The sequence below is a fragment of the Cryptomeria japonica genome, chromosome 10, assembly GCF_030272615.1.
Source record: "Cryptomeria japonica chromosome 10, Sugi_1.0, whole genome shotgun sequence".
Classification (NCBI taxonomy): Eukaryota; Viridiplantae; Streptophyta; class Pinopsida; order Cupressales; family Cupressaceae; genus Cryptomeria; species Cryptomeria japonica.
In genome coordinates, this window is record NC_081414.1 from 392,750,121 (window position 1) to 392,763,229 (window position 13,109).

A 13,109-nucleotide genomic window follows, 5' to 3' on the forward strand; every position below is an offset into this window, starting at 1 on the left:
AGATAAAACCTACACATACATCTAAACTCCATAGTGAAAGAATCAAAGTGTTCCAATGCATTTATTTATCCATAATTCATTTATACATAAGATTAAAGCAACTGAATTAACATACATTCCATTGACATAATATTACAATATCCATAAATAAATGGCTTCCAAAAATACCACGGAATCCAAAGATTACAATATCAAGGTTATATAAAAGTTTGATACAATGACCACAAGGTCTCAACTGAACAATGATCATGAACAAGAGCTGGTACATGAACCACAAACCAAGAACACCAACAAAGCCTTTCCTCTCTTGAAGATACAATCTAGAACATCTGATGGGAAGTGGCACTACCACCCGACCATGTGATCTTGAAATGGAACCACCCCACCGTGCTAGGAGATAGTAGAAGACCCTCAAGCAAGCAAAATAAGACAAGTACGACAAAACTACATGACTCCGCGAACATCCATGTGACTCAACTCACAAACACTAGTGACTCTAAGGAGAGAGTGTCATTGCATGGCTTAAGGTGGTTACCCTGGTAGGCCTCCATAGGTCCCGGTCCCCATCCTAGGTTATCCTGGTAACCTCTCCCGAACCTCCGGCTCCATCTAAGCCTCATGCGGACCCTACCAATCCTTTTGTGAAGACAAGGTGATAGGTTTGCCATTCCAGACCTTCTCACCACATCCTAAGCCTATACAAGCACTCAACCATGTGCAAGGCATATTATCTTAATTAATATTTAATCTACCCACCCCCTAATCAATTATTAGGTTATCACTTCTTAACTGACTTTTGAGGGGTTATCCTGCCATCCACTTCGGGCGTGGCACCTGCTTAAAAGCCACTCTCTCTCATAGGATGCTAACAAGAAAGGTCTCTCTACGAGAACTCTATGGTGAAACAGATAGCCATATCTAATCCTGATAAACCACAGGTGAAGGATGCACAAATAAATAACCTAGGATTGACCATATGGAATAAAACACACAATGGCTTATATCAACAATATTATACAACAACACCTAACAAAGGGGTAAAAACAACCTTAGTAACAAGACAATAACTCAAATCAGATTTACAACAAAATATGTTTTTACTAGAGAATACCCTTTATTCAAAATATCCTATAACAAACAATCTTTTTAAAACAATAAAAAGCATTAATTACTTGCAAATATGGATATTTTAGAAAAGCAGAAAATACACCTCATTGATAAAAGAAAAGAAGAATTGTCATTTGATCAACAAGGCTAAATTAAGGGGAAACTATTGGCAAAGTTAAAAAGAAGAAATGGGTGTGGAGCGGCAAGGAGAGCGGCGAGCGGGAATCCCAAATTTCAAATCTGGGAATGGCGGATTTCCTAGGGAATGCAGTCTTTCTGGAGGTGGAACTGGCAATCAGGCTAGTTTCTAGGTATCTCAAGGTACAGAAGAGGACAAGGAGACAGGCAAATCAGTGGAAGACAAAGATTCAAAAATTGGGGACCCACACGATAGAGGTAAGAAAAAAAAATGGTCTTCACTTTTTGGAGTGAAGCCGTTGGTAAAATCAAGACTTCCGGAAGTTACAAACATCTCTGATCCAGTTTTAGGGTTGGTTGCTATTTCTGTCCCGGATAAGCTAGTGGATCTCATTATTGTTGGTTTAGCTATGACATTAATCAGACGATTTGCTGGTTTTAGGCCTAACATTGATGTTGTTAGGAATTTTATAAGGAGGAAATGGGATCTCAAGGGTCAAGTGGATGTGGTGGCGTTGCCTAGGGGCTTTTTTTCCTTTGCTTTTAACTCTGAAGAAGATATGAATAAGGCTCTATGTGAAGGCCCATGGATGTTTGGCAAGTCAACTTTGGCTCTACAGAAATAGGCTCCTAACCTCTCTCTTGATGAGTCTTTTTTTGTATCGGCACCTATTTGGACGTGCCTCCCGGGCCTTCCTCTGGAATTCTAGAATGAAGAAGTGTTTAAGGGGATAGCTAGCTCTTTTGGAGAACTTCTCTCGATCGACCTAATGACTGTAGCTAAATAAAAGTTAGTCTTTGCTCGTATATGTGTAAATGTTAATCAAATGATGGACATGCCCCAATCTATTGAGATTATTTCTAAATTAGGGAAATGGACCCAAGCGATTGAATATGAATCGCTCCCGTTTTCTTGCTTCTATTGCAAAAAATTGGGCCATTGGGCAAAATCCTATCCACTTAAGAAGGGTAAGGAAAGAAAGACTAATAGTAGTGTGCAACAGAAGTAGAAATGGAAAACTAAAGAGAAAAAAGGAGACCCATCAGTAGGGTGTGATCCTGATAAGGAAGTGACGGAGCCAGAAAAGGAAGTGAAGAAGGATGTGAATAGTAATAATGAAAAACCTACTTGTGCTTGTGTATGTTCTAATAATCAAATAGAAAGTACTAAAGAAGATGAGCAAAGAAGAGAGTTAAATAATAAAAATGATCCAGACGACCAGGAGGTTGGATCAGTCAATCAAGAGAAAGTAGAGGAAAGACTCAATGATGATGTGTTTGCATCATCGTACTCAAAAGCAATTGAGGAAGACTTTAATGAAGCAAAAGACTTTAACCTTTTTGATTTTGAGCCTTTGTTTCTTCTAACCAATGGAAGCCCAAAGCCGTTCCAATGCAAAACCCCATCACATAGTTTGGAAATGGAAATCCTAGAAGGAAATCTTAGGATTCATGGCACAAAAGAGGGAAAATCGAATAAGGAGGGACCCAATGGAGGTATTGCAACTAGAAGCAAGAATAAGAAAAAGGCAGATGTTGGAAGCCAAAAGAAAAAGTAGGGGAGACCATCTCTAAAACATCAGAGGGAACAAGAAAGTTGGAAGAACCGTGCTGATGGAGCATAGTGTTCCATTGAGTCAGCCGTATCTCTGGTTAAAGTATGAAGATAATTTCCTAGAATACAAGAGGGTTGAATGCCCCTCACAAGAAGGATGTGTTATGTAACATTATAAGAGATCATAAACCAGATGTGGTCCTTGTTCAAGAAACCAAGATGTGTAAGGATAAAGTTGAAAAGATCAGAATATTCAAAAACAATGGAATAATAGGATCTAGCTCGGAGGGAGCCTCTGAAGGAACTATAATTTTTTAGAACCAAAAAACTATAAAAGGGGAGGAAATCATCTCTAAATTTAATAGGATCTCTGTGCAGCTTGAGCATATCAAGGATAACTTTGTCTGGGTTTTATCCAATGTCTATGCGCCTAATACCAAAACTGGGAGAGCTAAATATTGGAGAAGCCTTGATGAAGACAGACTTAATTTTGCTGATCAAAGCTGGATTATAATGGGAGATTTCAATACTCTGCTTAAAGAGGATGACAAGATGGGAGGCCTTCCCTTGCAGCTTGATGGTAAACAAGATCTTATTGATTTCATTAATATTCAAGCTCTTATGGATGTGGATCTCCAAGGGATTAACTATACTTAGACTAAAAGAAGAATTGGAGTTGATCTTATTCAAGTTAAGTTAGATAGAACTTTAATTTCTCCTGAGTGGTTATCTAAGTATAGTTGTTCTCTTGCGTCTGTTATCAAGATTGGTTCTGATCATTACCCTATTTCTTTTACTACCAATTCTTTTTCTGCTAAGAGAAACTTCCCTTTTAGATTTGAAAAAGTTTGGTTATCCCATCCTTCCCTGGAAGCTTGTGTTGCTGATTGGTGGAATTCTGAGGTTGAGGGAATGACTCTTTTTCAGAATAGCTAAAAAGCTCAATATTATAAAGGCTAAAATCAAAATCTGGAACAAAGAGATTTTTGGGGATATCTTCAAGAGTAAAATTCAAATAAAATCTGAAATAAAAGAAGTTCAAGATAAAATCCAAGAGGAGGGGCTTTCTGAAGAGATGAGATCTATGGAAAATGGTTTCTTATCTAAATACCACACTATTATTTCCAATGAAGAGACATTCTGAAGACAAAGATCAAGAGCCTTGTACTTGAAGGAAGGTGATAAAAATACCCGATTTTTCCACTTAACTTCTCTTAAGCATAGGGTAGCTAACAGGATATCCAGGTTATCCAGTAATAAAGGGATTTTAACAGAGGATAATGACATAAGAAAGGAAGCTCTGGATTATTTTGGTACCCTTCTAAGAGAAGTGGATAACCTTGACGCCAGTAAACAAAATCTCCTGTTGCAAGCTATTCCTCCTACTTTGATTGAGGAAGACAATAAACATCTGTCCAGAATTCCTAATAATCAGGAAATCAAAAAGGCGGTGTTCTCTTTTCAAGGAGATAAGTCTCCTAGACCGGATGGTTTCCCTATGTTCTTTTTCCAATTTTTTTGGCATATTGTGGAGACTGATATTTGTAAAGGTGTTAAAGAATTCTTTGGCTCTAGAAAGATTCTCAAAGAACTGAATGCTACCTTCATTGTCCTTATTCCAAAGATCCTTGGAGCTGATTCTCTTAATAAGTTTAGACCCATTAGTCTCTGCAACTCGGTTTACAAGATTTTGTCTAAGGTTCTTACCTCCAGACTGCTAGATATTCTTCGAAGAATTATCTTAGCCCAGCAGAATGGTTTTGTCCCCGGTAGACAGATTCTAGATTCCATTATTTCAGTTCATGAAAATATTCATTCTCTAAAGGTGGCTAACAATCAGGGTTTCTTTCTGAAGTTAGATATGGCAAAAGCTTATGATAGAGTGAACTGGCAGTTTCTCTTAAGGATTGTGAAAGCGTTTGGATTTGGAGTAAAATTTATTCAGCTTTGCTCTCAATTGATGGAAACCTCCTCTTCTGATGTTATTGTCAATGGATCCCCTTCTAGTTTTTTCAAAAGTACCATAGGTCTTAGATAAGGGGATCCCATTTCCCCTATTTTGTTTACCATTTTAGCTGAAAGTTTGGGTAGATTTATCTTTAAAAATGTGGAAGAAGGCAATCTCAGAGGACTAAAACCTTCCTCTGCTAATTTTACCTATACCCATGTACAGTTTGTTGATGATTCTATTACTATGGGGGAAGCTACCATTAGGGAAGCTAAAAATATGAAGAACATTTTGAATATTTATGAATCTGCCTCTGGTCAAAAAATTAATTGGGAGAAGAGCTCTTTTTTCTTCATCAATACCCTTGTTCAAAGACAATTAAGGATTGAAAGAATTCTTAGCTGTAAAATTGATGAGCTTCCCTCTTCTTATTTGGGGCTTCCCCTTTGTATCAAGCCTATGGATAATTTTTGGATTAAGTTGGTTGACAGATTCAACTCCAAATTGGCTGGTTGGAAAGGGGTTGTCCTTAGCCAAGCAGGCAAAGTTACTTTGCTCAAAGCTTCTCTCCAAAACCTACCTGTTTATGCCCTCAGTTTGTTTAAAATTCCTAGAAAGTTTGCGGAAGCAATTGAAAGAATCCAAAAAAAGTTTCTTTGGTTGGGAGTGGAAGTCAAGAACAAAATTCCCCTTATTGTCTAGAATAAAATAAGTTCTCCTAAGGCCTCTAGATGGCTAGTTTTAAGGAATATTAGTTCTATGAACAATGTCTTATTAGCTAAACAAATTTGGAGAATGAAAGGGGAGGAAAGAGAGTGGAATTTAATCTTGAGAAACAAATATCTTCACATGCAACCCTCTGAGGAAGAATTCTTAGATAAGTCTTTTATTGTTGAAGGTTCTGCAATATGGAATGCAGTTCAATCGACAAAATGTTTGGCTGCAACTGGTAGAATGTGGAATCTGGGAAATGGTGGAAGTATAAGATTTTGGGAAGACAAATGGATAATGGATAAACCTCTAGAGTAAATTCTAATCCTTTATGATTGAAAAGATTGGTTCAAAAGCAGGTTTGGGGGTCTGGCTAGAGATTATTGGAGAAATGGGAAATGGATTGATTTTAGCCAGCAGAGTCCAGAGTTAAAGTTTCTCGAGGTTGTTCTTTCTTCTAAAATTATTAGAGACAACAAAGAGGATAGTTTGATATGGAAGGAAACCCCAGATGGGAAGTATTTTGCGTCCTCGATCGTGGCTATCCAAAACAAAGTGGAAGAAACTCCTACTTGGGCTAAAGTTTGGAACAAAAAGTTAGTTCCTAAAGTTAACATTTTTTTTGGATCTTTATCCAAAACAAGGTATTAACTTTGGACAACCTTCAAAAGTGAGGATTTTTTTTCCTAATAGGTGTTCTCTTTGTTGCAGGGAAGAAGTGTCTTCTTGCCATATCCTCCATCGATGTACCTTCAGCCAGGAAATTTGGAAAATTATTTTAAGTAGGTGGAAGCCAAGTTGGGTCTTTCCGAACTCTCTTGGGGATTCTTGGCAGCAATGGCAATGCCCTAATTCCAACCCAAAGATAGTGGAGCTTTGGAAACTTATCTTCCCAAATGTTATCTGGAATATTTGGAAAGAGTGTAATAACATGATCTTTAGGGATAAAAGTGCCATCCCTGAAGTGGTGGTGGATAAAATTTACAAGAGTATCTTTGAATGCATCAATGGTACTTATGATGGACAAGTTGCTAAAGAAGACTTCAATGATAGGTGGAACCTCTCAACTACCAAACCTAGTAAGGAGAAGGGTAGAGAAGGTCTTGTTTGGTGTTTTCCACCTCAGGGATGGCTAAAGGCCAACTTTGATGGGGCTTCTAAGGGGAACTCAAGTAAAGTTGGTTATGGGGGCATTGTTAAGAATTTTGTTGGAAGTTGCTTAGTGGCAATTGCTGGTCCTTTGGGGAGTCAAACCAGTCATTTTGTTGAAGCCTCAGCTACGTTGAACACTCTTATTATAGCTAAGGACCTAAATCATGATAAATTATGGCTTGAGGGAGACTCACTCAATATCATTAAGTGTTTGAAGGAGGAAACCGAGCCATCGTGGTCTATTGAAAACATTATTTTTAAAGCTAGGGAAGTCATTGCTAGTTTTAAAGCTATTGTCATTGAACATGCCTTTAGAGAGAAAAATATGGTGGCAGACTGTCTGCCGAACCTAGGCATTAACTCCAATTCTCAAATAATTTGGCACGGGGAAGATATTAATATGAGTATTAAAGAGCTCCTAAAAAAAGATAGATTTACGGGGAAAGAAGGACCACATAATCATGATAGCTTATATGAGTAATTTATGCTTTGATGGAAAGGTTATGATTACTTGGCAGAGTGGTAGAATCCCAATCAAATATAATATCACTTTGCACACTTTGTGGGTCATTTTTTTCAAAATCTTGAGCGACAATGGGAAGAAAGTTTTGAGTTTGCAGAAGAACAGAGGTGAAAGTCTGAATTTGAATATGGGAGGAGATTTAAGGAGGGAGGAACCAGACAACACATCTAGATGGAAAGATATGCTAAAAGTTTGGGTGGAGCTGGAAAAAGGTTCCCTTACTAGTTTCATGGAGAAGTTGGTTGATTACGACAAAGGTAGGGTTAATCTGGTTGTCTCCAAAATCTCTGAAAATTGGTGTAATGGGTCCTTTAAAATCTATGATGTTAGGTTCAAATTGGACACGGGCCTCATCGTGACTATGATAGGTATGCCCCACTCTGGGCTTAATTTTTTTAGAGATCTCAAGGTTTCCAATAATGCGATAAATTTGTTCTTGCGTAAGGAAAATGAGAGGGCTAAAATTGGAAAAGCCACAGAGGGTTATTACGAAGCCTCCAACATCAAGAAAATATGTGGCTGGGTTTTGAATGCCATAATGGAATATATAACTATTGAGGGCCACTTTTCTAGGGCCCACACTTACCACTTTGTGTTATTAAACCACTTTATACATGAGAAATGGGTATCCCTGCCCTACTATCTCTTTGGGTCCCTTTCTAGGTCTCTCAATAAACACAACAAGAATCCCTCGAGTCCGGTTCTCCATTATGGGCTTTTGCTGCTCATTTATGAGCACTGTAAAACCCTAGCCATGCTAGAAAATAAGAGGTTATCCGCTTCTCCAGGGAAAGGTAAGAGAATGTTGGAGGAAGGGGAACCTAGCAAGGAGGAGGCTACATCTAGGAAAAAAAGAAAGAGTGCCACTAGGATGAAATTCCATGAAGATAAGAATTACACAGAGGAAATTGGTAAAGAGGGCAGTGAAATGGAAATAGATGAGTCAGAGGGTGAGGACAACTGGAAAGATGAGGAAATGGGAGCAGAGCATGAAGAAGGTGAGAACGAATCTGACAATGATAACCCAATTCATAGTGCTAGCCCTGGCAATGACAACAACCAACCCATGGTGGATGTGGATGACAAGGATAATGAGGAAAAAGATTTGAATTCTGAGAGGGAGAAGAACAAGGAACCTGAGAAGGATATGGCAAAGGATAGTTTGAGTGAGGAAAAGGAAAGCATTGGAGAAGGGTTATTCTTGGATAACCTTAAAAAAATTACTGAGGCCAGATTGGGTTATGACAGATGGACTTATGAACTATTGAAGAACTTGGATAAAAATGGGAAACAGAAGGATGACAAAAGGAAGGAAGATGATAGGGATCAGAAGCAGTGGAAGAAGGAAATGGAGGAGAAAGTTAATAAAATGGCTACTCAGATTAATTTGCTGGAAGAAGGGAAAGTGGCGATGAAAAACCTGTTGGGTATTATTCCGAATATCTTGTCCGCTGTCACTAAAAACCTTGAGGATATCTCAAAGATCTTTGATAATTCCTATTCTCCCAAAATAGTGGTTGACCTCGACATGGATGAATATGCTATCAAGATTGGAAGCGGTGAAGCTACTTCGAGTGGAGCTGGAAAGAGAACTAGAGTGAGTGTTAAGAAAGTTGCTACTGCATCTGCTAAGGAGATCCCTAATCTTAGGGAAAATATCAAAGACCTGTATGGGATTAGCAATAACTTGGCTAATGCCCTGAAAAATATTAATTAGTTTCTTTTGTCAGGTCTGGCCGGATTTTACTGGTTTTTTGGGGCTTTAGCTGGTTTTCTCTAGTTATTTCGCTGGCTTTTCTTGGGTTTGTTCCTTCTGGTTGCTTAATGCTATAATCTTGTAAGGTTCTTTTGTAAAGGGTTTCGTGGTCCCTTCAAAACCTATTTTTATCGTAATAAAAAACAAGGCTAAATTAAGAACATAAAAATTAACCTTCTAATGTACTTCCAAGAATAAATATAGAATCTAAAAAATATAAGCTTTTCTGGAAATAACAAAATTATGAATTAATTATATATATAATAATATAATATAAATATATGAATATATATATTCATCGTATATATCATATACCTATATTCATATTACAATATATATATATATATTAACAAATGAATTAAATTGTACAAAATTAAATAATAATTAAATGATATAATACCCAAAAAATTTAAAAACTTATTTATGAATATATATATATATAGATTAAAAAACTGAATTATATAACACTGGGCACGGAACCCGATTATACCATATTCTGGAATACAAAATAAAACCCAGGGAAAAGCGAACCATACTAACTCACTGCTACCGCACGGTAGCAGGAACTACCGTAGGTAGTACTGCTACCGCCGGTAGCTGTACTACCGTCGGTAGCAACTACCGACCCTCCCAAAACCAAAATTTATATATATATATATATATATATATATATTTTCTTTTTTTTTTTTTAAATTCCATAGCATAAAAATTATAAATTTCAATTTTCAATAAAATTTATTTTCCTAGAATTTATTTAATAAAATTTTCAATTAAATTTATTTCCCTAGAATTTATTTAATACAATTTTCCCCAAAATAATTAAATAAAGCAATTTCCCCATAATTTTTAATAACCCAAAATTAAAATTATTACTATAGTAACTAAATAATTACACAGAGATGTACAAATATTGACAGAACAACCATAGCCAAATATTGAAACCAATACCAAACAAGAGGGGATATTTTCTCTGGTAAATCCCATTTTCTACCAAAACTTGCAACTTTTATGCATAGTAAAACATCTTGGCAAAATTTGCCAGAATAACTTTTCCAAAATCCTCACAAAATTTAATCTACAAATACTCAGGAAATAACTTCTTTCCATAAACTAAAATAAATTTCAGGAATGAATTTTAGCCAAGAACATGAAATAACCAGAAAGGGTTTTGGATTTGACAAATATTTTTTACACATCATTCAGAAAGAGGGAAGAAATAAAATATTTTCTTTAAAAACAACCAGAAGAGGCCACCCAACCTGTATAGCTTTCCTAGAAGATTTACGTGGAATAGCTCAATCCTGTACCAGTTTTCCAAGCCAATCCCTCTTCCAGCAATCCTCTGATAATTTCTTCTTCAACAAAATATTGCTTCCAAAATAATTTTTTCTTCCAAAATCTCTGCCTCCTTGTGTACCAAAAAGAGAAAAATCTATTCTTTTTAACCTAAAATTTTAGGTTGCACATATTTTTCCCAAAAACCTAATATTTAATTTTAGTAATAAAAGCAATTTTATTTTCTTTTCTAATTCCTAACAAAGGGATAAATTAACATGCAATAAGCAACACTCCCAAAATCAATATGTTCTTCTGGACTATTCTCCAGAATAAGATCCTTACTGTAGACAACCTAAAATGCAGAGGTTTTGCCCTTCCAAACAAGTGTGTGTTGTGCTCTCAAGAGGAAGAGTCAGTGGACCATCTTGCCCTCCACTGTTCTTTCTCAACCTCTATTTGGGAAAGCTTCCTCAAGAGCTTTAGTCTAGCTTGGGTGTTTCCCAGTAACATCAGAGACTTGTTCTCCTCCTGGCAAATTCATTGGACCAACTCTTTTCTGAGATGTATGTGGCAGCTCTCTCTTCCACACATTTTGTGGGGTCTTTGGAAGGAAAGAAACAACCGAATATTCAGGGATGTGTCCTTAAATCAAGACATTGTTTTTCAGAAAATTTAGAGGCCTATTCAAGAAAATATGGGAACTATGGAGGTCTTTTGTTACTCTAACAACTCCTTGGAGTCAAATATCTTAAGAGCTTGGAATATGAAGATCATTGATGGGCATAATATCAGTTATAATAAAAAGCTTGAAGTTAAATGGGAAACCCCTCCCGAAGGTTGGCTCAAAATCAATTTTGATGGAGCAGCCAAAGGAAGTCTAGGTCCCTTAGGTTGTGGAGCTATTCTTAGAGATGAAAAAGGCATTTGCAAAGGTATGATTGCTATCCCTATTGGCATTCAAACCAATCATAAAGCGGAAGCTATGGTAGCCCTTCAAGGCATTATTCTAGCCAAAAAATGGAATTGTCCCTATCTCTGGATAGAAGGGGATTCCAATAATATAATTAAGTTTCTCAATGGGACCTCAAAGCCCTCTTGGGCGATTCACAATATAATTTTTTCTGCCATTGATATCATTAGAACCTTCAAAAAATGCCACATATCCCATATTTATCAGGAGGCCAACTGTTCTGCTGATTGGGCTGCAAATGTGGCAGTCAAGAATGAGACGATTACCATGTGGACATGTGAGAGCGGTCTCCTCGAAGATGTCAGACAAATCATAATTAATGAAAGATATCGAAGTACCCCAAAGTCTCTTGATTGACAGGGCAATTATGATAAGTACTGAAGTAAGCACTTCGAGTTACTTCTATAATGAGGGAATTACTCATTATAATATCAAAGCCAACAGAATGTGTGTTATAACCCATCAAATCATTATTGCTACGCATGCTTTCTGGGTTTTTGTTTTAACTTCGAAAAGCTTTCTTTTTCACCAGTTCTATAATCTAAACTTGACTGTGAGAAACGACACCATGGGCGGAAATAGAAGAAGATATGAGCCAAGTAGTTGCAAGGATTGGAAACAGAAAGAAGAGGTGTGGGAAATTTTGTAGAAGGGTGGTCTTTCGAGCTTCATTGAGAGACTTCATGGTCAGGATGGAAAGATAACTATCTTCTTCTACAAAAATTGGAAGAAGGGCATGCTTAAAATGGGCGACCGACTGGTGGAAATTGACGAAGACTTAATAGCTAAAGCCACGGGGCTCAAAAGGGAGGGCTACAACTTCTACAGAGACAAGAAGGTCAGCAAGGAAGCCATTGAAAGGTACCCGGTCATAGAGAAAGAGAAGAAAAGATAGGTAAAGTTGAGTAAAACCTATTACCCACCTAGGGCTTTTGCAAAACCCTGGCAGGAAATTCTCTTTGTTTTAATGAGGTATATAATGCTAGATGGTAGGTTTACGAAAGTGTATGGGTATCATTGTTGGGAAAAATGGTGTCTCAACCTTGCATTTATGCGAGGTTACTATTTATAGTAAGTTTTCATTTGAGCACGAAATGGTGCGAAACTCTCCCTGAAGCTTCTGGTTGGCTAGATAAGCATTCCGGTAAAGTTGCGTTGCAAGGTCACAGCTAGTTTTGCAGATATTAATGTTTTCGTCTTGGAGGGGTGCAATAAAATATTTAAACTTAATTTTGGGGACTTTAGAGGCTCTGAAATGCCCTGAAAAGTGGCCGTAACTAGTGAAGCGGGTTACGAGGTGATAGAGCACTTCACGAGCTTTCTGGCGCTTCAAACGGTTCGTCAATCGGACACCCGGTTCTCAAGTTATGGCCTCCGGAAGTTTGTACTCTTGAAATAGGAAAAATAATTTGTATCGGATACATAAATGAGCTGTAAAGGGGAGCGACACATGTTGATGTGTGCTTTAACATGTCATAGGGCATCTAGAAGGGAGATAAGGTCGGCTACACCTTATTGGGTGGTTTTAGCCCATGGTTTTGTAATACCGTTTGACGGTTTCTTGTATTATATCTCCTATTTATGAGGTGTGTGAGATAGAGGTTGTGTGTAAGAGTCTTATGGCTATTGAGTTGCCTCTGAATCTCTGATTAATGGTACTCCTGCGAAGAGCTTGCTCTGCAAGTATGTTGTAATCTATTTTTGATTACTGAATAAAATATTGAGCTACTTTTGGAGGGTGGGGTTTTTCTCCCGAAAGGGTTTTCCCCACGTAAATCATTGTGTTGTGGTATGAATGTTATTATATCTATTTCTATTTTCTATAACTGTTGTAATGATCTGAAAAATTTTTGCATTACCCTCCTCTCAAGGTTAGTGTAGGAAGTTGTTTCCACTACTTAACTTCCTTACAAGTGGTATTAGAGCCTGATCACCTTTGGTTTCAATTGTGGGCAGTTGGGTTTTTTGAAC

At 37.3% G+C, this 13,109-nt stretch overlaps 1 protein-coding gene across 1 annotated transcript; it reads left to right on the forward strand.

Moving 5' to 3' along the window:
- The first annotated feature begins 7,888 nt into the window (after nt 1-7,888).
- On the forward strand, nt 7,889-8,900 carry LOC131859000 (uncharacterized). Its single transcript, XM_059212511.1, has 3 exons — nt 7,889-8,203; nt 8,405-8,731; nt 8,865-8,900. Exons 1-3 carry the CDS (start codon nt 7,889-7,891, stop codon nt 8,898-8,900), a joined length of 678 nt encoding a protein of 225 aa, XP_059068494.1.
- The last annotated feature ends 4,209 nt before the right edge of the window (nt 8,901-13,109 follow it).